The sequence below is a fragment of the Daphnia pulex genome, chromosome 9 (assembly GCF_021134715.1).
Source record: "Daphnia pulex isolate KAP4 chromosome 9, ASM2113471v1".
NCBI lineage: Eukaryota > Metazoa > Arthropoda > Branchiopoda > Diplostraca > Daphniidae > Daphnia > Daphnia pulex.
In genome coordinates, this window is record NC_060025.1 from 7,320,480 (window position 1) to 7,344,824 (window position 24,345).

At 46.0% G+C, this 24,345-nt stretch overlaps 1 protein-coding gene across 6 annotated transcripts in view; it reads left to right on the plus strand.

Annotated features, from left to right (window-relative positions):
- Positions 1 to 24,345, plus strand: part of LOC124202823 (nucleolysin TIAR-like) — a 58,059-nt gene that overhangs the window by 19,687 nt on the left and 14,027 nt on the right. For 3 of the 6 annotated variants that reach the window (XM_046599264.1, XM_046599265.1, XM_046599266.1), the window contains exon 5: positions 8,836 to 8,893. In XM_046599264.1, the coding sequence (XP_046455220.1) occupies positions 8,836 to 8,893 (58 nt within the window). Of the gene's footprint in view, positions 1 to 8,835; positions 8,894 to 14,622; positions 17,271 to 24,345 lie in introns of those variants that run through there. The other 3 variants (XM_046599260.1, XM_046599261.1, XM_046599262.1) reach the window with 1 other exon arrangement.

A 24,345-nucleotide genomic window follows, 5' to 3' on the forward strand; every position in this document is an offset into this window, starting at 1 on the left:
AGCTGCTTTCCAACTTCTCTCTCCTACTGCTGCTGCTGGCCCCCTCTCACTCCCCCCTCCCGTCCATTGCCCCAGACTAGGAAGGGTGGGGTATGGTGTGCTACTAGGATGATAATAATAGGGTTAAGTCTTGTGCACACACTGGCACACGCACTTTGAGCGGTGGTGGTGGGGGGTGGGGGTGGGTGGTAGCCAATCAATAATTTGTGCTAGTGGTGGTGGTGGTGTTACTGTTACTGCCGCTCGTGCCGCTTTTCACGAACTCACCACTGGGGTAGAGAGGAGGCCCTCGATGCCGGCCTCTCTTCTGCGACTGCCACCACTATTTAACGGAGGAAAGTTATTGTTTGCCATTAAAAATGCACAGAGCGATGGTTTAATAAGGAAGAATGTTTCGATTTCATCCATCCATCCATCCATCCATCCATCCATCCATCCATCCGTTTATTTATCTATGATGGTTGATTGTGTTGGTGAAGCTTTGCGTACTATATCGAGGCTCTGTGGTGGGTAGATCGATGCAATGGCTCCTTTATCTGTCTGATATTTGTTCCGGGTACAGTACTCTTCTTCTTCTTCTTTTTCCGGCGTTGTTGTTGCTGTTGGTGCGGATGTTGTTTGCTCCTGTTGTTATTATTGCCGTCTCATCTTTCCTCCCTTCTTTTGACTCTTCTCTCTTTCTCGGCCTCTTTTCACTTTGTAGTCCGTTGAGACTTGGCACTTCCGCGCAGACAAGCCAATCGACAAACAACAGCAGCAACAACAGCAGCGACGACTACAACAACTACCACTGTGTTAGCAGTATAGGGCCAAACTACAATTGCCCCTCGCGTCTGAAGAGAAAAAAGGCAAAAGAAAAGATGAAAGGCACCGAAAATATTGCCAGTCTATCTAGAGTAGATGTCGTTGTTGAGGTGGAAAAATAGGCAGAATGAAAAGGAGAAGAAAAAGAAGGAAACGTTACTCTTATTGTTGTGATGAAGATGATGATGATGGCGTTTTTTCTCTGGTGGGGATTCGTCCGCTCGTTCATTAGCGTGATGGATTCCGTGGAAGGGAAACAGCTGACGAGGGAGTGAAGACACGACCTCTTGTGTCATCGCTTTTCTTGTGCGTCCTCGCCCATTTAACGGATGAGCATTTCCATGAGCACCGACGCACTACTACTTCATCTCTCAATTGTTTTTGTTTTCCCCTCCCTGTTTTTTATTCCGATGAGTGTGGCAGCAGCTAGGCGAAGAATAATTCATTGCCATTTTTGAAAAGAAGAGAATAAAAATGGAATTGATGGGATGAAGAAGAACGAAAAAAAAAAGGTCCAGCTGATCACCTCCTTGGGTTCTTGACTCGTCTTAATTAACGGATGCGCTTTGAAGCTTTAAATGACGTCACACTTGAATGCAAGTCGTATAACGAGATGCTTTTCCTCTTCTCTCGACATGAATCGAATTCTCTTTTCACCTCCCCTTTTGTCATTTTTTTCTTCTTCTTCTTCTTCCTCTGAGCCTTTAAAAGGAGTCGACAATGTCTGTCAAAGAGAAGAGGAGAAGAAAAAGCAAGTTTCCTTATCTTTTTTTCTCATCCGCCACACTTGTGTGTCGCTCTTTAACAAGCTTTCCAAACTCTGGATAACAAAGGAGGCTCGACAAAATAGAAAAAAAGACTCTTTGTGTGTCTCTCTGTGTGTGTGTGTGTAGAAAGAGAGTGTTAAGTTGACGCCAATCATCTTATCTGGATGGAATTCACTCGAACACGAGTGCGGATGCACCGCCTCTCTCTCTCTCCCTCCTCTGCCTCTCGTTGGGTGGGGGGGGGGGGGTTGTGATGTTTGCATCAACTAAAAAATGAATTCATGTGATCACGAATCGAAAGTTTCCTGCGCGGATGAGTCTTCACTTTTGTGAGGCTGTGACTCCTCCAAGTAGAAAAGCTGCTTATCACAATAATGGTTTCGTCTTATCGTGTCTTCTTTTTTTTATTTCTCCTTCTCCCTTCATCGTCGTCGTCGTACTCGGCGTCGTCCTTGTTCCCTTGTTGCCTTTTCTACGCGGAGAAAATCCTATTCTCTTTGCCCACCCCCCAGTCGACGGGCTGGAGGAGGCGGAGGCGGTTTTTGATGGGCACTTATTTGATTCTCAACATGTTTTGACAGGTTCTTTTTTTTTTGTCCTTTTTTTGTTTTCTTCTTCCTTGGAAGTTGGCTGGATGTTTTTAGCGGTGTAGTAGAGGTTACCACCGGCTTTGATTCCCTAATGATTGGGCGACATTAATTATTGAAGTCGTTTTTTTTTTCTTCTTTTGTATTTGCGCCTCTGCTCGTCTCTGTTTCTCTCTCTCTCTCTCATCCTGTTCCTCTTTGTGCTCGGAAAGTTTGAGACAGGAAGTCATAAAGTTAACGCATATCTGAAATATTCAAAGTGGAGATATACGCTTCGGCACTCTAACGCTAGACTGAAAGGAGCAGCCGAATCGAGGTCAGGCTTACTCCTATTCCTCTTACCACCATCATTTGCATCCGAAATGTGCGAGTTTTTTTTTCTCCCCCTCTTTTCTTTTTCTGAGGGCGGGGCGCCAGATATCGACAATCCTGTTGAATATTCTTTACACGTCTGCCGGATGGATGGAGCAGGTCAATGGATCGATCCCGCCACTCACAAAAAAAAAATAAAAAAAAAAACCCTGATGCTCTATCGATACTTTGTACGCGCTCCTTTTTTTTCTTTTCTTTTTTTACTTTTAGTTAACTTGCTCCTCTTGGTCTATTTTCACGGCGTGGCATTTCGAATTCACGTCCTTTGTCGGCGATAAGTGCCCCGGGGGTATTCCCCAGAGAGGAAGACACACCTTATTCTTTGGCCATTGGTTCCACTCCGGATGATTTCAACAATGCGCACTTTATATAGTATGAACGAGTAGTAATAGTAGTATTCTAGTGTGTACTTGTGTGTTTAACTATTTTATCGGCGTTTCTTTTCAACTGGAAGGTAGGAGTCGCAGTTGTGTGTGTACGCGAGAGAGAGAGAGAAGCAGAGTAGCAAGTTTTCCCTGCAGGTGCTGGATGGATGGATGGAAGTTTTTTTTTTCGAGGGGGTGTAACACGCAGCGCGTTTGATGATGGGAAAAGGGCGGAGTTAGGAGCCAACTAGGAGCACGTCGACACTTTTGAGAAAAGCGTTTATTTGACGAGTTTGGATAGAATGAGCCGATGGCGTGCGAGTTTATCTTTACTATTTGGCGGGATTTTGAATATGCCATCCGCACAAGTTCCAGTTTTATGTTTTTACCCCCTCCGTTTTTTTTTCTCTTCTTCTTCTTCTAGTTATATGTTTATTTTTGTACTTTCGGGTTTGTTTGATGTGGGCTGGAGGGGCTCAACTTTTGGCGGAAGAGAAGAAGGCGGAGAGAGAGAGAGAAAGGGCATTAGGAGTCGGAAAGTTGACGTGTTTGTTAACGGCCTTTGTTGAAGGGGTGGAGTCAGTGATGTACACCGTAATTCAATCAATCTAAATTGAAACACGACTGTTGCTTTCGTCCGGCTCTCTCTCTCTGTGTGTTATGTGTTTGCTTCTTTTGAACCCTGCCCACTCCCGCGGGATTGGCAGCAGCAGCAGCTCCCAACACGGACGTCGAGAGCCGGAGAGAAAGTCAGTTGCAAATGTGTGTGTGTTCCTTGGTCAGCGGAAGTGAATCCGGGAGCCCCAAAAGAAAAAGAAAAAAAGAGACGGAAAATATTTTTTTCCCCCTTTCAAAATCAGAAACATTTTCCCCTGATTTGTTATGCTAATGCTCCGGGGGAGTCTTGTGCCGTAACGCTGTGCCAGCCATTTCCTCTTGTCATGTGATATTACCTAATAGCCCATTTTCTTCTTGCGCCATTGCGACACTCTAATGTGCTTGTCGCCAGCAAGTAGGGGAATCAGGCAATCTAGTCAAAGCACTGGTCTCACAGATTCTATACAGACGGTATAGGATAGAAGAGATAGGAGGAGATGGGTGGGAGGGGGAGAGTCGAAGCGTTTGATGTAATCCGTCGTGGCCAATCTGGCGGAAAGAGGGGAAGAGGAGAAACATCCGCTGGATGTGTAGAGAGAGTTGGACTGGAGGCGACTAACAGCAGCAGCAGCAGAATGCCCGTCGTAGATGCAAAAGATTAGGATTGGTTGGTTTGGGGCGGATTCATACTAGTACTAGTCGTAGTAGTGCAGTTTGTAGCAGGGCCGTGATGTAGAGAAACTTTGAAATGAGATTGAATTGACAGATCGGAACGGAGCGAGCGACGTGAAACGGGAGCCATGGTGAGGGAGGGAGGGGGGTTGGGGTTCTAGATGGAAACACTGACACACACGAGTTTCCACATTTTACTTCGCCCATGGTGTGGAAAATCGCGTTTTTCCTTCAACAGGAAACTGAAAAAAAAAATGATATGGGAGAAGAGTATGGTGGATGAGAGAAGAGCTGGTGACGTTGGATCAAAACTTTTGGCAAAATGGCGGTCTGCCATATCAGACTCATACCGTCAGTGTTAACCGTTGTTATTTTTTGTTTTATTTTCGGGTGGTGGGTTTTTCGGTATTATCTTCACTTTTTTTCTCCTCGGTGTTTCCTAGGTAACGCGGGAACGTGAAAATAAGTTTGAAATCCCGCTCGCTTCCAGTTCACGGGGCTATGGCGTCGTTGCCATTGCGTTTATTACATTTATAACGTGCATTACTAGGTAAAGAGAGGTGGGGGCTTAACTCTGGAGGAGGGGGGGGGGTCTCTACCAACAATAGCGTCGGCAATCATTTTAACATGAGAGTTTTTACTCCACCAGAAAAATGGAAAAATAGAGAACGCATAAAAAAAGAAGGAGAAACGTCATCAATTATTCATGACCGATGGTGAGGTGGAGGGGAGATGTGTGTGTGTGTGTGTTGTCACTATAATAATAGCCCACAATCGATTTGTTCCGATCCTTTTTCAACGACCTGTTGATTGATTGTAACTCGGGATAACGAGGCTTGAGGGAGAGAGAGAGAAACCTGCGACGCGTTTATTCCCGGAACTTTCTTTCTCTATTTTAATTTCGCTCCCGTTTTCTTTTGGTGACGACGACTGGGGTCGTCCGGGAGGATTCCGCACGACTCCCCCATCTGTTTTTTTCTTTTCATAGCAAATTCAGAGATGAAAATGAAATTTGTTTTTTTTTTGTTCTTTCTCTCCTTGTTTTATATCTGCACCCGCCAGTGCAACGCGGAACTGGCGTTGGCCGACGTTGTTATATACCTTGAATAGTTTAACATAGAGTACACAGTGTGTTTTCCCATTTCATCAAGGGGCGATGGGGGTGGTGAGGGATCACGCCCACTTGTTAGTTCCAGCTGCTGCTGCTGCTGCTGCTGCCGCCGCGCCAGGTCCCGTGTTATTCATTTGGCCCCTGTCTGTTTAGTCTGGTTAGGTTGTCACGGATCGATAACACCCTTCCACCGAAAGTTGAAAGTTAAAGACCATTGGATGAAGTTTGCACGCGCCCGTTTCCCCAAAGAGGTGGAGTTGAATGGGGGTGGCGGAAGAGAGCGAGAGACTCTAGGGTCTTCTTTCACGAAGCCTTCACTTTTGTTATACAAATGAGGAGGGGTCTGGGTGGGAGGGGTGAGGAAGAGACTGTGCGGATCGAAACTTGGCCACGTTGAGACAAGCGCTATTCAATTGAGTCAAAGTTATGTTATTCCTCTCTCTCTCCGGTTGATCTCTATTCATCGCGGGAAATGGTTTTGAATGGCGTCGCTCTGCTGGCGTCGACATCAACTATCCTCTTTTGCTCCCGACCAGCTTCCCATCCGCTCACACACACACACACACGTCTCCGTATATTTTGGAGACGGGCCCCGCACAATACTCTTCTCTCTGCTCGACGTTCTGTACCCACAACATATTGCGGAGATTGCCTTCTCTTTTGTGTCTGTCGACAGAGACGTCCCCGTCGTCTACAAACATGTCGAGTTTCCGGGTGGGGTGAGGGGCCTCTGTGAACATTTTTATTATTTTGCGAGAGGGTTCAGTCGCCATTGTCACTCGCTTAATTTATCTTTGGGGGGGTCAGAGCCTTTCTCGGTTGATGATTGAAATTTTTATTCCGAACCAAGGCGGAACTTTTTTGGTTCAACAAACAGGCGAATTGATCCGCCCGTGAGACGGAACAGATTATTATTTGCTTTTTCTCCATATTGGTGGATGAAGAGAGATGTAACTTTTTTTGGGAGCCCCCCGGTGAGCCTATCAATATTTTCAACTGGTTGCCTAGACCTTGCCTACGCCCAACTATAATTGGGCTCCCGATGTGTAACATATTTAATTAGGTTCTCTCATGCGCAATGGTTAATCAACTTGGGTAGGAGAGAGAAGGATAGAGACTTTTGATGGTGTACACAAAGAGGCAAACTTTGTGTCGAAAACGTTTACTAAAAATAGGAGTCCCTAGAAGTTTTTGGCCCTCCTACCTGCCCTTCTCTCTCTCTCTTTCTCTCTTTCTCTCTCTCTCCTTTCTGTTTCGATCGATTCACTTTTGGGATCTGTTTTGATTCTTCCCGAAATCATCGTTTTTGATTCGCCTCTCTTAATAATAACGACTGGATTTATAATGCAGTTGGGATGGAGGGGACCTTTGCTTCTTCCGTAGGTGGGTTTGAAAGTTAGATGGTGGAGCACCGATCAAAAAAGGAAAAAAAAGAGGCATAGACTTTTCTGATTCGTTGATCTCATAACGCTAACAACAGAGTCTCTAAAGTTTCATAGTTTTCGGTTCAGCAACTTTTTCTCTGGCCGGTTTTTATTATGTTTCTACCGGATTTTCGGTTCTCTTGTTGTTTGCATATTATACATGGCAAATAGAATAGATAGTTTAGAGGTTGGCAGGACAGAGTCTGAAAGTTTGGCATGGAAAACTAACTGGCAAGTCTCTTCTGCCCGTCTGTAAACTGAGGTTTTCATCCGGCGCTGGCGTTGCCTGTTGGCGGATCGTCGAAATAGTGGAGCCATCGAATTACGTTCAAGAGCTTGGAAGGGCGAAAAGGTGAAACAAGGGTCGCCGGGTTTAAACTCTCTAAATATTAGAGGGTTTGGGCGAGTTTTGATCCGCCGTCCGGATCTCTCTTTATTTGTCTTGGGAGAGCCCAGCGGAAAATGCTGGGCAGTTATATAAGGAAGTAACAACAACAGCAATAGACGTGTGACGTAATCTCATCAATGATTAGAGCGGCGATGTTTTTATTGTAGCTCGGAGCTCTTTTGCCGAAAAAAAAGGAGGAAGGATAATGACTGTCTGGATGCGAATACATAATTAAAAACGTGAAATCGAGTGGGAAGGGTAGGGGGGATAGGGAATAAAAGGAATTAAAGCAGCGCGCAGTAATTCAAAATAATGAAAAATAAAAAATAAAATAAAGTCTGGGTGATGAGGAAACTGAGAGGAAGCGCTTCATTTTTATTTTGGTTTTCTGTCGTTCCATTGTCCAGGAGAGTTTTTGTATTTTTCTGGCCCAGCCAGTAGAAATCCAGCAAAGCAAATGGGAGTAAAACAAAACCAAACAAAACATTTCCCTATAACGAAGTCCTTGCTTGCTCTCTGTCCAGTTGTTGTTGTTGTTGCTGCTGCTGCTCTCGTTATCTTCAATAAATTGGAGTAGTTGCAACGAATCCACTCACCTCTTTCCTTCCTTCCTTCCTTTCCATCCATCCCATCCATCCCGCACACACACACACAACTCTGTGCTCTCTCTCTCTCTCCCCACCTCAATCTAAACACAAACATGTTTGTTTCGCCGGGGCCGTGATGATGATGATGATGATGGGCGGATTCGAGTACCGACATTTCTCTCTCTTGTCCGTCTGTTCGTCTTGTGCGCGTGTTCGCTACCCTACCCGACTACTCTCTCTCTCTCTCTCTGCTTATCGATCCAACACCATCAGACACATAAAAATGGAGACAGCCTAGTTGGCGAGCGCACACACACACACACACACACACAAATGGTATATGTATACATATTAGAAAAGTAGAAAGAACATGAATAAAATGAGATTGGATGGTGAAGAAGAAGATGATGGAAGGAAAAAAATGAGGACGCGCAGACCTTTGGCGTCGTAGGAATGGTTGATGGTGGTGGGGGGTGGACGGAAGAAGAAGAAGAAAAAAAACTCGTACATTATTTCTCTTAATCAAAGAGTGATGATGACAGTGTTGTGCGCGATGACCGTGTCGTCCTTGTGTTGTGTCACGTTGTATGTGACATGTCGGAGAAGAAGAGGAGGAAGAGAATGTGCGTCCTCCTTCTCCTGTCCGCCCGTGTTGTACATGACGACGACGATATGAAAGCGGATCAAGTTTCACTTCCACTCGACTTCCTTCCCTTTTTTTTCTGTTCCGGATGGATTTTTTTTTTTTTTTTGTTTCATTCCGTCTGAACCCTATTGCTCTTCTGTCTCCCCCAATTTTTTCTTACCCTGGACTAATGACTTGATCAATGCCGAGCTTGATACTCTGTGTAAAACTGAATTATTATGATTATTATGATGATGGTGATGATGCGTGACGCACTAGTCGCATGCAATATCCCCCCCAAAAAAAGTAAAGAGGAACGAACGGGGGGAAAATAAAAGGACGACTTTTCTTTTTTTTTATTGCATCATTGATGATAAACACACTCTGCTGCTTGATCTATTATTTCGTGTTCGCTCTCTCGTACTGGAAATCTTTTTATTTCATTCGTTTGCTATGATTAACTCTTATCTAGACGAAGTTTCAATATTAATTTTGCACTTTCTTTTCTCTTTCTCTCTCTCCATTTTTGATGACAGGAAATGAAAGTCAACTGGGCCACTTCACCCGGCAACGCACCCAAACAGGACACGAGCAGTAAGTCGCACCTCTTGACTATCTTTTATTTTGTGTCATTCGTATTACGCGCCCAATGTGTGTTGTGCGTGTGTGTTTTTTCTTCGATGGTGGGCGCCATTTTTGAGCGAATCTTTTTTAATTTGGTTATTTATTTGTTTGTTTCCTTGTTGCGATTGGGAATAGTTTTCTTTCTTGTTTTTTTTCCTGCCATTCTTTTTATGTGTCTAATCGACCGCCGTCGTAGCGAGCGCGGGCGTAGAAGGGGGGGCCAGCAGTCGGGCAACAGCTTGACGTGGCGTCGCCTGGCGTCCGTTGTATTTGTCACGGCAACTGGTTGCGCCTCTTTTTCTTTTTTTTTCATCCCCTACACACATTAGGATGTTCTGTCCTATCACGAAAGAGATAGAGAAAGAGCCTTTTTCTTAATATGAAAAGACAAAAAAACAAACAAGAAGAAGAAGTAGAAGGAAAGAAAAGTGAAACTCGAAAGATGATAACGAAAAAGTAATAGTTGGTGTCTGTCGTCTACGGCCCGCCAAAATATTGGATTTCTCGTGATCGATGATGATGACGATGCAATCGGAACCGCCGTCGCTTTTCGGCCCCCCCTCTCTCTCTCTCCCGAAAAAGAAAAGTCGTCGTCGTCGTTGTCTTGCGTGTGATTGTGTGATATATAACCCATCTCGTATAGATCCCGGAGAAAAAGAAAAAAAAGAATAAAAGGCATGATGGGAATAAGATCCCACCCCAAAGTGTTCATCTTGTGTGGCGGTGGCGGCGGTGGCGGCGGTTGGGGCGGTGGCGGCGGTGGCGGCGGTTGGGGCGGTGTCGTTTGCTATTGCCGTTTTCGCTCTGGTTGTTTCACGCCTCGCACACAAGGAACGATCCAATAGCTCCGACGCTGAGAGAGTGAGAGTGAGAGAGAAGACAAAAGATGAAAAGAGCCCCCCAAAACTTGTTGATTTGATTCGCTTATTGTTTGTTGTCAGCGGCTCTGGGTCGTCCCTCACTTTGCCCATTTGATCCAAGTAGCGAAAAGGGAACTGACGCGTCGCATCTGGAGTGAGACAAAGGAGCTGCTAGAGCTAGAGAGAGAAACCCGCACACAGTCTTTTCTCTGTCTGTCTGTTCCATCACTTATGTAAAAAACGGAAGAGCGGAGAGAGAGAAGATTGGAGGAGATTGAGATTGAGAGAGAAGCAAAGAGAAGAAGCAAGGTATCTCTTTCTTTCTTTCTTTCTCTCTTAATATTTATTTTTTATTTTGAAAAATGCATGAGTGATTCGTGCATGGATGCGTCTTCAATTATTGGCTGGCTCTTGCCAAAAAAGGAAAAAAAGTTACTTCCACATTATTTAAAGACTCTGGAGGATCGAAATAAAAATAAAAAAAAGAGGGGCGAGTTCAAACGCGAGTGAGAGAGAGGAGGAAAACACACACCAGACGATGTGAGGACACGGACTGAAAAAAGAGCGAGAAGCAGAAGAAGAAGAAAGATGGTGTAGGCTGCTAGAAGGACATGGCAAGTCTGTAGGGAAGCCCCCCGAGGAGCCAGAGAAGGGCTTTGAAGTTTTGCCTAGTCGTAGTCGTAGTAGTCGTAGGTAGGATGGGTCTGTGCTATACTAGTCGAAGAAGACGAAGAAGCAGCAGTATCCAAAGCCCCAAGAGAGAATGAAGAGAGAGAGAGAGACAGAGCCGAAATGGAAGATACACGTCTCTTGAATCTCCCTTTTCTCTTTTTCTTTTTTTTTCGGCCGCCCTCCAAACGTAATAAATGAAGTCTCAAATAAAAAAGAAGGATATATATATAAAAGCACCTACGGATGTTGTATGTGTATAGTATATCTCTCCTTCTCTCTAGTCCGGTACAAGATTCGAGGGTTCGGTCATCCGTGCCCGAGTGCTCCACTTCAGTTGGCAGGGGCGTATGCCGTGAAGAGTCCGAGGGACCAACAAACTGATCCGCCCCGTCCCAGAGGCCGTTCATCATCTAAAGGACACACGATCGTCTACACGCTTTTCTTTCTCTTCTCTCTCTCTCTCGCAACCCAAAACTTGGGTTTGGAATTCTTGACTTTTTTTTTTTGTTATTTCCATCGCACCCGAGTCCGTGACTGACTCCTTTGTCTTGTTGCTGTTCTTCTTTATTTTATTTTGAATTATTTTTGTTCCTCAACTTACTTTGAGCCAACCCAAAAGCTGGTAAACTTGCTGCTCTGTGAAAGAGGATCATTTGTTGGAGGAGTTGTGCGGGGATTTTTATTTGATATTGAGAGAAAGTTAACGTTGATGTTTTTGTAGCGGCAGGAATAATGGGCTCGCTCCAAGTTTCGTGTTCATCATGTATGTAGAGTTTGATGTATAATGGGGAGAGAGCACTAGTGGCAGGTTACTGCTTACTACCAGTTGTGTAATGGGCAGGGCAGAAGGGACTAGTAGTAGTAGTGTGTACCCCCTCCTCTTCTTTCCTCAGAGTTGCCCGTAATGAACCTGTTCATGACTCTAGGCAGTCGACATAGTCGTTTCATGTCAGGCTGTTAGGGGGGCTGTTACTGATACAAACGCCCCGGCCCTGCTCCCGTGTGTTCCTCTTCTTCTTCTGCTGCTGGTAACAGTGGTGCACCGACCGGAGTAACTACGACGACGACTTCTACTACTATTACTACTCTTTGCTAGTACTGAATAGGGCAATAGACTAAATGGTGGATATCGGTTGATTGTTACACGACTCTATACCAGCATTTTTTTCTTTTCTTTTTCGCTTTCCTGGCGGGCCCGTTAAATTGATATTTATTTTCCCATTGTTGTTGTTGCTGCTACTTCTGTTGTTCTGCCGCAAATGTGGCGCACACATTCATGCGCTTATTTATTTTTACATGCAGTTTTTTCTTTGTTTTTCCCTCCCGTTCGTGCGCACCATTAGTTTGCAACTGCTATTGTGTGACTCTAACGGCCTCTATAACATTTTCCTCTCTTTTTTTATTATTATTTTTTTTTTTCAAGTGAGAAAAAGGGACGGCCCAAATCGCTCGTTATCGTCCCTCTCTTCTCTTTTGTTTTTATATATTTATTTTCCTTTTTTTGTTGCGTCACTTGATATCTATAACCAAAACTTGGTTGTGTTAGGTTCTCTCTCTTTTTTCCTACGGGTTAAAATGTTGATCCGCCGGTCACGTCTGTTTAGATGGCGATAGATTGGCTCTCGACGCATCGTTTGTCTTCATTTGCTCGGATTTTCTTTTTTCTATTTGGATGAAAAACAAGAAAGTTTTTGTGGGGTTTATTTTTCCCCCTCTCGTTGTTGATGTTGTTTGGAGAGTCGAACCGAAGTAAATTTCAACAGGTTTTTTTTTTTTGTTTGTTATATGACGGTGACGAATAGGCGGCAAAGAATAGGCTAATAACTAAGATTAACTCTTAGATGTGCCTGCTTTTGCTTTGCCTTTTTTTTTCTTGTTGGCTGATTCATATTTTTTGGTGTGTGTTGGGGGGTTTTCTGGCTTGCCACACCCGCAAAAACCGATAAGAAAAATGTTGAAAAACGGCCGCGGCTGCTGCTGCCCGCAGTCTGTGTTGGGGGTAGAAAGTGAGGCGGACGGATTGATCCCGGCATATAAATCACGGGTGACGGCGGGATCTTTTTCTTTTATGTATTTCTCGGCCTCCTTTTTCTTTCTTTCTCTCTTATTTTTCGTGTCGTTGAACTAAGCTAGTTAATACCTCTACCGCCCTCCTTCTGCCTCCTATACCCCCCTCCTACCACCACCATTGCCTTGCATCCGCCGCCGACTTTTTTCCTTTTCCCGGCGACTGTTATTACATCAAAAGTCTCGCCAACCCGCACCTCGTCGCCTAGATGATGATGGAGATGTGTCTCTTTTCTCTTTTTCGCCGAGCTCTACCCCACCCTACCCCAACCCCCACCCACTCCTCCTCACCACCAAAATGAACCTAAATCATGGATGGCAAGAAACTTTTCACCGACTTACACAGTTAGAGACGGCCAGGATCCTTTTTTTTCTTTCTTTTTTTATCCAACTCCCCCCTCCTTTTTTTCTCTCCTATACATGTATATATCTGTCTGTCTCTACATAGGGGAAAGAGTATAGATATAAACATAAATATGAAAGGCAATCCAATTTGTTTCGCCACCGGCAAGTTCGTGGATCTTTCTCGTCGTTGCTTTTTTGCCTTTGAACTTTTTCTTTTTTTTTCTCCTTGCCATCGCTCCTCCTAGCCAGGAGCAAAAAAGTGCGCCAGAGAGAGAGAGAGAGGAACGTTCACTTGTATTTCATCCCGCGGGACTGGCAAAGGGAAAGAAAAAAAAGAGGAGGAAGAAGAGGCACAACACACACACACACAAGAATATATGGCGTCTCTGGTGGCTGGGAAAAAGAACCGGACCAGACCGAACCGAAAGTGAAAATAAACTCAACTTTTATTTTTTCCTTTTTTTTTTTTTACTTTTACTTCCTATTTTTTTATTTTATTTTTTTTCGGGAGGTTATACACTATTGTTATTCGCCAACTGGGGAAAGACCACCAAGACTTTTTCCTGTGGGTGGTGATGGTGGGTGTTTTTTTCTCTCCTTTTAACCTCCTGCGGGGAAAGTATCAAGTCTTCACAACCGACTCTTGTCTGATGGCCGTCAGTTTTTGTGTCGGGTTTTGATGATGATGATGATGATCATCTTCTTCTTCGTTATGTCTTGTGTGTGTGTTTTACCCGTAAAGAGAGAGGGTGGGTGGGATGGTGCACTCCACCTTATTGGAGGTTGATTCGAGCCGACGGCTCCGCCAAGATTACCCCAGAGATTCCGCTTTTGCCTAGATGTTGGGGAGGGCCAGGAGCTCTCTTATCATCTCTCTCTCTATTTCTCTCTAATGTCCAGATATTTTCCCAAATAGAAAATGGCCACATTCGTATAAATATCTCCTCCTCCCACCCCCACCGTCTGTTCAATGCGCCATCAAAAGCATCCGCAGATGATGATGCAATGGACCGTGTTTTCTTCATTACTCCCCCGAAAGATGTGTGGTGTAGGATTATACGACTGCGGTCAACAGAAAATGTGCGTCCGTCTTTATTTTTTTCCTTGGAAAATGAAATAGACGCGATCCTTGGAAGGAACAAAAATGGCGATGGAATGGAAAAAGAAAAGAAAAGTCGTTGGCAGCGGCTATTGGAGCGGAAAGGAGCCGAGCTGCTCACATCTCAAGTGTTGCGAATCCAAACTGTGTGTGTGTGTCTGTGTGTGTGTATGGGCTATCATCTGGCATCAAAGGGCAATTTGAACTTGACGACCCGCAGGCGTTGTGAGGGGTAATGAACCAAAGGGCCTCTCTCTCTCTCTCCCTTTTGCGTGCCACACAATATCAAATGATCACTGTCTGTGTGTGTGTGTGCGGACGGACTCGTTCCCCGGGTTAGGAGCCACCTAGCAGACCCTAGATCCTAGCCCTGGGTGTCTGGATGATTTGATTTCATTTTTTTTAAAGTTTGGCAGCGATTGCGTGAGCTGCAAGGAAGGAAGCAAGAGACCAGCGGTAGAATCTAGAAAATGTTTAATTACATTTGATAGGGTCGGCGGTCTATATGCATCCCTCCTAAAAACGCGGACCCTGGCTCCTTGTATTTTTTTATTTTATTTCTTTTCTAGTCGGCTCTCATTATCCAACTATGTTGATGCGTGTGTGTGTGTGCCGGGCGCTCTTCCGGGGGGCAGCACCCTCTGTCTGATACCTGGAAGCGTCATCTCGCATGCCGGACGCCCAACTCCGCTTTTTATTTTGTGTTTTATTATATTCCGTCTACTAAGTTTCTCCGCCATCCTTCACTTTTGTGTGTGTGCAGTTTGCGGTTCATCTCGCTCGCCATCTGGTGGGCGCCTATGGCGATTTCATTGCATCCCTATTCTCTTTTTTTTCCGGCTCTCATGTTGTGTGTACTATTGCACATTAGATTGTCTTAGTACTATTGTGTGTGTGTGCCTGCCTTATATATGCATCCATCTGGGTGGGGTTGGGTGGGGAAAAAGAAAAGGGGGGTTAGAGGAAGAGAGAGAGGTGGCACGGGACGGAGGAGTTGCTTGTCCTTCTCTCGGATCGATTTCTCACGACAGGCTGTTTCCAGTGTAGAGTGTAGACTTAGTGTCAGGTGACACACCCACCCAGTGTGTGTGTCTGTGTGTGTGTGTTGTCCGTCTTTTACTCTCTCTCTCTCTTGCATCCATCCATCCATCCATCTCTACACTTTGCCATGCATTGTGTGTGTCTGTCTGTGTGTGTGTGCGTGTGTGTACGGGAGCGATATGTTGTGTCCTAGATGGTCCTAGAGACATCTTGTGGAAATTGGCACCCACCCCACCCTCCCCTAGCGGGTGGAGAGAGTGGGGGAGGGGGTCAGTCCCGTTGCGCTCCCCTCCACCCGAAGTTGCGCGCGCAATTTGAATCAAACGTTTGGGAGGGGGGTTTTGCGCGTCGCTTTTATATATACTAGATATATATATATTTTCTTGGGGTGCCACCCAGTCGACACGTTGGCCGGCGCATGCGTGAATTTGTCGCTTCAGATTTTTTTTTCTTTTTCTTTTTTTTTTTACTTCCCCTCCCTCCCCCCACCCTACCCTGTATACTGTGGATAGGGGGGTGGGGTAGGGTGGAAGAAGGAGGGAAGCGAATTTTGCAGCGGGGTTGGTTTGGGGGTTGACTTCCGAGACGGGCCAGACGGGATCGTTCGGTCGTCCTGGCTCGTTCACAGCTCCGCGAGCTCTCCCCCAAGTTGTGCCACACGAAGCGAAAAACCGACAATTTCTTGGTTTTTGTTTTACTATTTACGAACGATTTTTGGATTCCGCTTTTTTGATTCATCGTCTCCCCCCATCGCCCGTTCTATTTTTTTAACTTCAAAACATATTCCGCAGTGTGTGTCCTATACGGGAAAATTAATTTTGTTTCCCCCCCAAAAAAAAAGTCACACGCGAAAAAAAAGACAAGAACAGACAAAGTGAAAAGGAGAGACAAGTCGCATTGTTCCGCATTTTCTGTTGGTAATCAGGAGCCGCTTTGTTCGCCCGCCTCCTCTACTCTCTTGTTGTGTCGCCTACGGCAGTGATCGCCCGTCCGCCGATGATTATCCAATTCACATTGTTTTCAATAGGCGACCCGTTTCGCCGCTAAAGCCTCTCCCCCCGCTCTCCACCCCATTGCCAGACATCTGAATCCAAAGCAGAAAAGAAAAGAAAAACTGAAGAAGAAGAAACGAGACTGTCTGTTGTTTGGCTTCGCTCGTTTGACGATTTTTTCGCTACGACCTTGTCGTCGTCGGTCCGTCTTGCGTCCGTCCGTCCGTCAGGTCCGTTTGTGTGTTATCTTTCTGGTGGGGGTTTGTCCCGTTCTGGAACCGAATCAGACGGGAAAACGGAGTCGTTTGACTATCTCCAGCCTCTCCGGCAAAGCCCCTGGCTGTGGCTCCCGTCAGTGCAAGCCGGGCAGAGCGACTACACGTACTCGGCCGTCCCGCTGCACCACCCGCACCATCAGCACCATCAGCACCAGTCGTCGCCGTTGAGTTCGCAGCCGGCCAAGAGACGGAAAACGTCTTCGTCGTCGACGGTTGTCGGGACGAGTCTCGCCGGATCAGGATCAGTCGGATCAGCCACGAGCGGTGCGTCGAACTCGACGGCCAGGGCGAGTTTTGAAGCTACTGAACTGTCCGTCTGCCTACCGGCCTCCGCTGCTGCGGCTGCAGCGGCGGCTGCCTGCCAACAGTTCACGACGGATCCCCTCGCCGCCGAAGACTTGCTCCTCAGCTGGTACTCGCTCTACCAGCCGCGGCCCAATCCCAGCTCTGCGGCGGCAGCCGCCCACCACCAGGCGGCCACGGCGGCCGCAGCCGCTGCCGCAGCCGCCGCTTCGGCTCCCGCCGGCTCGATGCTGGCCGCTATGTCGACTCTGATGATGCCGGCCGCCGCCATGACGCTGGCCGGCCATCACAATCTCCATCATCACCATCCGGGGGCCGCGGCCGCTCTGGCCGGCGCCCTACAGCACCAGCACCAACACCAGCCGCATCACCACCATCCGCATCACCACCACCACCACCACCATCACCAGCAGCAGCAACAACAGCAACACCAACAACATCAGCAGCAGCAGCAGCATCAGCACCAGCCCAAGCCGGCCGACTTGCTGAGCATTTCGGCGGCCGCGGCGGCCGCCGCCGCCTCGTCTGGATCTCACCCGGCCGGAGCCGCTCTGCCCATGGCCCACTTGGCTCTCAAGACGGCCAGCGTCAACGGGCACGGCGGGAGCGGCAGCAGCAGCAGCAGCGCCAGCAGCGGCGGAGGAAGCGCCGGAAGCGGGACGGCCAACGGCCATTGTCAGAACAGCAACGGTAAAGGCTCTCTCTCGCTCCTTCGTCCAGAAGCTAATTCAAACAGCCGCCTAGGTTCCGCACAGCCCCGAACAAAGCGGGCCAGCATCTCTCGTGCCCTCGGGGCCTGGATGTTGGTGTGTGTGTGAGGGAGAGCGGAAGGAAAATTGCGGCAGGGGAGAGAGAGAAACGGCTCGAGCTTTCAACATGTTTGAATCGTTAAGAGCAATAATGATTAGGCCCTGAGGTTGTTGCAACAACAACAACAACAAGAACCACCCACTATACTGTACTCTACGGCTGGGCTATTTGACGGGCTATATTTCCTTATTCCGGAATGGTTAGACGTGGTAGTCATCATCTATTTTGACCGGATCTTTTTTTGATGCTATCCCGACGGCGGTGGCGGAGGTTCTTTGTCCGTCTGCGTTTAATGGTTAGTAGACGGCCAGTCAGGCGCCACCAGGGAGAGAGGACGGCGTTTCGATCCTGGGTCCAAGTGGTAGTAGTAGTTGTTGTTGTTGTAGTAGGACGTCTAGCCGGGCTGCTAGGAACTCTAAGGAGCATGAAGAGTGGAGAGAAGGATGGAAAGGAGCTCTCGCGATTTGCTCGTTATCACGGGGAAAAGGGGGGAAGGGAGGGTAGGAGGAGGAGGAGGAAGAAGAATGGAAAGAAATGATATAAAAAGTGGGAGAAGAAGGGCGAACAGTGACTGATGAGGACCCAAGGAAAAAGACGTTCTCGAGCTGTTGAGGGCCACATCAAGAACCCATTTCCTCCTCTTCTTCTATTTCTTTTTCTCCTTCATTTTCTCTCCCCTTTTTTTCGCTTTCTCTTTTCTCTCTCGTCCGTTTTCAGACGCCCGGTTCTCTCTCTCTCTCTCGTCTTGTTCTTCCGACTCTCATTCCGATAGGTCAATAGATCCGGCGCCGCAACGGCCGCAGATTGCGTCCATCCAAAGACGTGAAATAATAAAAATAAATAAAACACACAAGAAAAAGAGAATAATCGTAATAATAAAGAAGAAGAAGAAGGAACCGTTTTCATCGAGTTCCTTTTTTTTTTCTTTTCTTTTCCGTTCGTCCGCTTCCATCCCCGCAGGACACATTATCGACTACGTGTCCAACTACTTTTGGATCTGTTTTTATTTTGTTTATTGGATCGGCCTTTTTTTTATTTTATTTTTTCCGTTCTACCATTTGATTGTCATTTTTCTGAACTGTGAGCTAACCGCCAGACGGCCAATGGCTGTTGTTCTTATATAACTCAAGAATTATGATTATTATTATTACACGGGAGAAAGTCGGAAGGCAAAAGAGTTTTTCAGGGGGGATTATCCCGGCCAGAATTGAGGGTGGTATAAAAAAGAGAGAAAGAAAGAACCGATAAGAGAGTTAGACGGATTCGGAGGGTTGGTTGAGTGGGAGGGTTAGAGTTAAGGAGGAAAAAAAAGTTGGGTCACGCCAACCGCCGATTTTCGGTTTCGTTTCTTTTACCCACATTGTACGTGTATGCGGTTGTATGTTGATGATGATGATGATGCCAAGAGTTTCTACGTAACCGGAGAAGCTCTTTTATTTTCTTTCTTTATTTTTTCGATGGAAAACAACAGCAGCAACAAAATGAGGCGACCCTTTTCCACGGGGGTATTATATCCGCCATTTTGGTGTCGGCTGGTTTCTCCCGATTGATTGTCTAAACGAAAAATATCGATTTGAAAAATGTGTCATCATTTTCCTTGTTGTCGTCGTCGTCGTCACCTTTCAGGATCGATTCGATCCTGATTGTCGTCACGACGATTTTGAAAGAAAAGGTCTTCTTCCTTCTTGTGTTGTATTTAAATCAGCCTGTTTTTTTTAGAAATGTATATTTTTCTTGGCTCTTGGCCTATTTAGAGAGTTGATGGAAGATGTTGAAAAGTTCGACGAATCGGCACCGCAGTGTTTCTGTTTGTGTTGATATTTTTTTTTTATTTGATTTTTTTTTTTATTCTGGGATCCTGCTTTTGATATTGAGATGGTTAGTGATGGTAGTGATGGCGGTGGTGGGGTTGGCTTGTTTGTGAGGTACCCACACGAGCGCTTATCGCTTTTCTTGTTTGGCTACGTGTCGCTACAGCTGTTTCTATAGACACACACAAAGAGGTACAGCTCCCCGTGTGAGAGATTGTTGTCGATAAATAAAAAAAAAGAGATGGATGGCCATAAAAATGTTGCCGAGGAGAAGAAAAGAAAAAGGAGAAACGGGAGAGACGAGTAGACAGTCGTCCCGACATCTCTCTTGTATATATACGACTGGTGGGTTTGATGGATGACTCTCTTGCACCGATCCTGCGAGACTTGTCTTCATTCATAATCAAAGAATCGCCAGTAAAGGAATGGTGGGTGAGCGCGGGAGTCGACCTCAAACAATTCAATTGCTTCTAAACGCGTCCGCTTGACCGAGTCGGCGGGCGGCGGGTCTTCCGGTCGACTACATTTCCATCCATCTCTTTTTTCTTCTTTTTCTTTTGGTCTGTTTTCTACATTTTTTATAGCCGCGCTGCCGCTTGTTTGCCGATCTATTTCTATTTATGCCAATAGCATTTCCCAAACAAAAGATGAATGTCGTTTTTTTCTTTTTGGTATTCTTTTAAGTTATTTATTTGTCGATCCATTTTCGTCTTGTCGAGGGGGGGGGCCCAAACCCAAATATTAAAGACGAGGGGGAAAAGGTAATAATCAAAAATATGCGCCCAGCCCAAAGAGAGATGGGTAGAGAGAGAAACTCTTGTGAGGAATGGAATCAATGAAATAAGAAAAAAAAAAGAAAGAAAAACAACATGGCTGCCACAATCTCTTTAAAAGGGAGATTCTTTTGTGAGGTGTATAGGTCCTCACCTTGTCGTTCGTGATGGAGTGTCGCCGACCTACCCACTCTTGTGCGCGACGTCTATCCTACTCCCTCCCCTTCTTCCATTCCTCTTTCTTTTTTTCCTTTATAGGATTTTCCGAGTCTCGGAGCAGTTGAGGTGGTTCTTATTTGAACTCTAGGATCCCTTGTATTTCTATTTTTTTTTTTTTTTTTGGTTATTTCAATAACAAGTCGCCATTTTATCAAAAGCATTTTTCTATTATTCCCTTTGTTCACCCGTTTTTAAATTTTTTTTTTTTTTTTGCTTCTCTGGCAACTCCTCCCACATTTGCGTTTTTTCTTTTTCATCTTCTTTGTAAGAATGTCGGATATTATATAGGCCACTATTCGCCTTGAATTTCGGTACTATCTAGTAGAATTGTACATCTATCTATCTATCTATTGTATATACACATCTATAATATAGATAGATAGATGTGTATACTTGTATCTTATACAAGTCTATCCATTTCGGCTTGATTGCGCCGGCTCGGTGTCGCTCGTTGATTGGATTACGTGTTTCTCTCTCTCTCTCGCAACTCGCATTCTCTCTCTCACACACACACACACACACACTGGGAGAGAGTTTGGTCATTTCGTGGGAGCTCCAAACAAGAGCAGAAGGGGGAGAGGGGGGGGGGCCTTTAACTAAAAGGGGGGAGAGAGAATGAGGATGGCGGTGGGTGGTAGAAACAAGAGGATTTGTTATCGATCGAGTAGCCTTAACATACATACGTACACACACACATGGCAGACGTCGAGTTGTTTTCTCTAGACAATATTCCAGGCAGCAGCAGCAGCGGCGGCAGCGTCGGTCGGCGTTGGCGGCGTCGGAGGCATTATAATACACACACATACACGGGCGGGCGGACGGGCGGCCTGACGGGCGGGCGGGTATAGCGCTCGTCTATTTATACGGTGGGAGATGTTGCAAAGTCGTGTGGGGCGTTGTTTTTGGCTGGCAGTCGTTATTATTTGATATGCTGGATGGATTGTGACTGACTGTCGACCGAGCGACTCCGACTTTCATTCTTAGTCGCCGTCGTCGTCGTCGTCGTCAGATTATACAATCTCTTACATATATCCACCACGTTCGGTTGTTGCCAAGTGGCACGGGGAGAAGAAGAAGGCAAAGAAGAAGAATTGGTGGCGAGGTTCTCTTCTTAACGAGATTCCAACGGCTTTGACACACACGAAGACTCGGTGCACCCTGAAAAGCCAATGGCACAAAAAGAGTTTCTTGTCTTTTTTTTTTTTTTTTTCGACCCCCTACACGTTCAATAATTTCCCTTTTGATGGACTCGCCCCCCTCATCCCAACTTATCGGTTGTATTTTGAGGAAAGGAAAAAAAAAAGAAATGTTGTTCGCCTGGAAATGTGTGTATATCCGTGTACATCCATCCATTTTCAGGGTGGGCCGCTCGGTCGACGTTATCAAGTGTCTTAATGTGTGTGGCCAAGTTGAATGAGTTGCGGGGGGATCCCTTACTTTTTCTTTTTTTCTTTTTTTTTTTTTGGTTGGTGTCATTCCGTCATGTGACTGACCGCCCGACCGACTGTGAAAGATAGAACGAGCGAGAGAAGAATTTTTTTCCTTTTTCTTCCGGGCTTCTTTTTTTTTTCTTCATCCGGAAGGAGAAAAAACGGAAGAGAGGGGAGGAAAAAAAAGGAGCATCTTGGCTCCTCTCTTTTCTCCGATTTGGGGTTTTTCTTCTTTTTTTTTTTTATTTTTTGGCTTTGCTCGAATGTGTCGCCTCTTTTATCCGAGAGAAGAAAATCCCGGCCGATCCTTCTTCCACTCTGGGGCTCTCTATCTCGGATGTGCAGTAGGCGTACGACTCGGCAGTGGCAGAAAAGGAGAGAGAGAGGAGGTCCTAGCTGCGCTGCTGCTCTCTAGACCCGGCCGCAAGCCGCAGGAGCGTAAGGAAAAGAAAAAAGAAAAAAGATCCTCCATTTTTTTTTTCTCTTTTTTAGATGCGACCGCACAGTCTGTATTATTTTCGCCTGCTCTGTATATTTAGATGGATGTGTGCCATACTACCCACCCACATGTGCGTGTGTCGTACATGTTGTACAACTCGTTCGGCAGTTTTTTTTTTCTCCCCCATTTTTCCACAATGGGATGGAAGAAATAGCGACCGACAACAAAAGAAGAAAAGGTGCAAAAAGAGAGAAAAAAAAATCCTTCCATCTCTGTGTGTGTGTGTGTGGCTTTTTGTGGCGACACACTAGTCCGCGCTACGGCGCACACACCAATCCTTTTTTATTATTTATTTATTTATTTCTCCCTCTCTTTCTTATACTTACCACCGCCAGAAAAAAGGGGTTGCATTAATCCAGAAAAAGGGAGAAATATTGATATAATATCGTCGAAGACGGTGGTGGAGTGCACTGCTGCCAGGCGTGTTTGTGACGGAGCGGAGATGAAGGCGAATGCTGTTTTGAAGAGGTTTGACAAGCTGGAAAAGAAAAGATGGAAGAAGTAAAAAATCATCTTTAAAGAATAAGCAACTTGCCTTTTTTTTTCTTGACATTCCAACTGACTGACTGTTTGTTAGTTTCGGGGTCAACCATTGGAAAAATCCAAGTTTTCTTCCAGGAATTTGAAGGGGGGAAATTGCTGCGGTTTCGTTCCATGCGGATTGGAAAGTGAAAGAGACGGGCAGAGTGGAGAAAATAAGGAAGGCTGGCAGCAGCTGCTGCTGCTCCTGCTCTTGTCGTTTTACTTTGATTTCATCTTTTTCTTTTTTTTTGGACTTTTTTTTCGACGTTCCTGCTGTTGGTTGCTCCTTTATTTTCGCTTTCTCCCCCTTCTTGTGTTTATCTCTTGCCCGACGACATCTGCTGGCCAGTCAGAGTGTCCAATTTTGATGAAAAGGCACGGTCGGGTGCGGACAATTTTGCTCGCAAACATCCATCCACCCCCCTTCCATCCATCGCCCGGTTATATTCACTTTATATTGTATATCTACGCCGAAAGAGTATTAGAGAGTAGTAGTTGTTCCGCCACTTTTGGTTCGGATGTCAAACGTGTCTCCCCCCCTTCCTTTTTTTGTCCGCCCGTCTCTCCTGCGAGGGGGTGGGGAAAAGGAGAGGAGGATAGAAATTACAGTATCTCCTTTTCTATTCCTTTTTATTTTCTTCTTTTCTCTTCTTTTTTTTACTTGAATGTCTATGAAAGATGATTGAAGAGATGAAAGTAACGCGTGGAAGCGTTTGAATAGGATCGACTTTGGGTCGGTCGGTCCATCCGCGTTGTGTATATCCTGAGCGAAGGGTGGGGGAAGGAGAAAGGAGGACGGCCCGGCTGGCCCTGTCGAGTCCCGTGACTGTTATTGACTTGTGTGTGTGTGTGTGTGTGTTCGAATTCAATTTCGTTTCAGAGACGAAATGACATTGACGGGCGCCACCTCTTCCTTATCCCTCGCTACCACCACCGCTGGGCCTCTCTCCTTTTCTCTCTCGCTCTCTCTCTCTCTCTCTCTCTCTCTGCCTTGGGCCTATTGGGTTGTTGCTGTTGTTGTTGTCGTAACACCCGCCCGACCGTGTCTACTGTACCGAAAATAACTCTACGGACGACGACGGCAGCGGCGGCCCTGCAGAAAAGTTGACAGTCTTTGCGAGAGGCCAAAATGGAATGTTTGTCGACTTTTTCTTTTTTCTTCATTTTGTGAATCGTCTCTCCACGACGCACAAGTTGATGGAAACGCAACAAAAAAGAAACTAGCCAGAAAAGGGGTATACATTTTGTTTTTGTTCTTTTTCTTTCTTTTTCTCTTTTTTATTTTCGTGTGTCGTTTGTTTGTTTTCATATGTTCCCTTTCGTCTTCTTCTTCTTCTTCGTCCTAACACATCGCCATTGATTTTCATCAAGGGAACATGGCTGCTGCTGCTGCTGCAGGCTGGCTGGCCTGGGTGACTGCTGTTGCCCAGCTTGCCATGAGCTCCATATCTTTTTTTTTCCTTTGCTCGCGTGTGTCCCTCTTTGGCGCCTTTCATTCTGTTTAGTTCTCCGTTTCATCTTTCTCCCTTTTTTTCTTATTTGTTGGCTCGCCGAGAGACACACGAGGATGATCAATCGTTTTTTCTCTTCTCTTCTCTCTTTTCTCTCTGCGTCCGTTTTGAGAGAGGGAGATTGGAGCAGCAGCATATGACGATGGCATTGGTGAAACGGGGGAGTGTGTGTGTGTAGAGGGACGTCTTT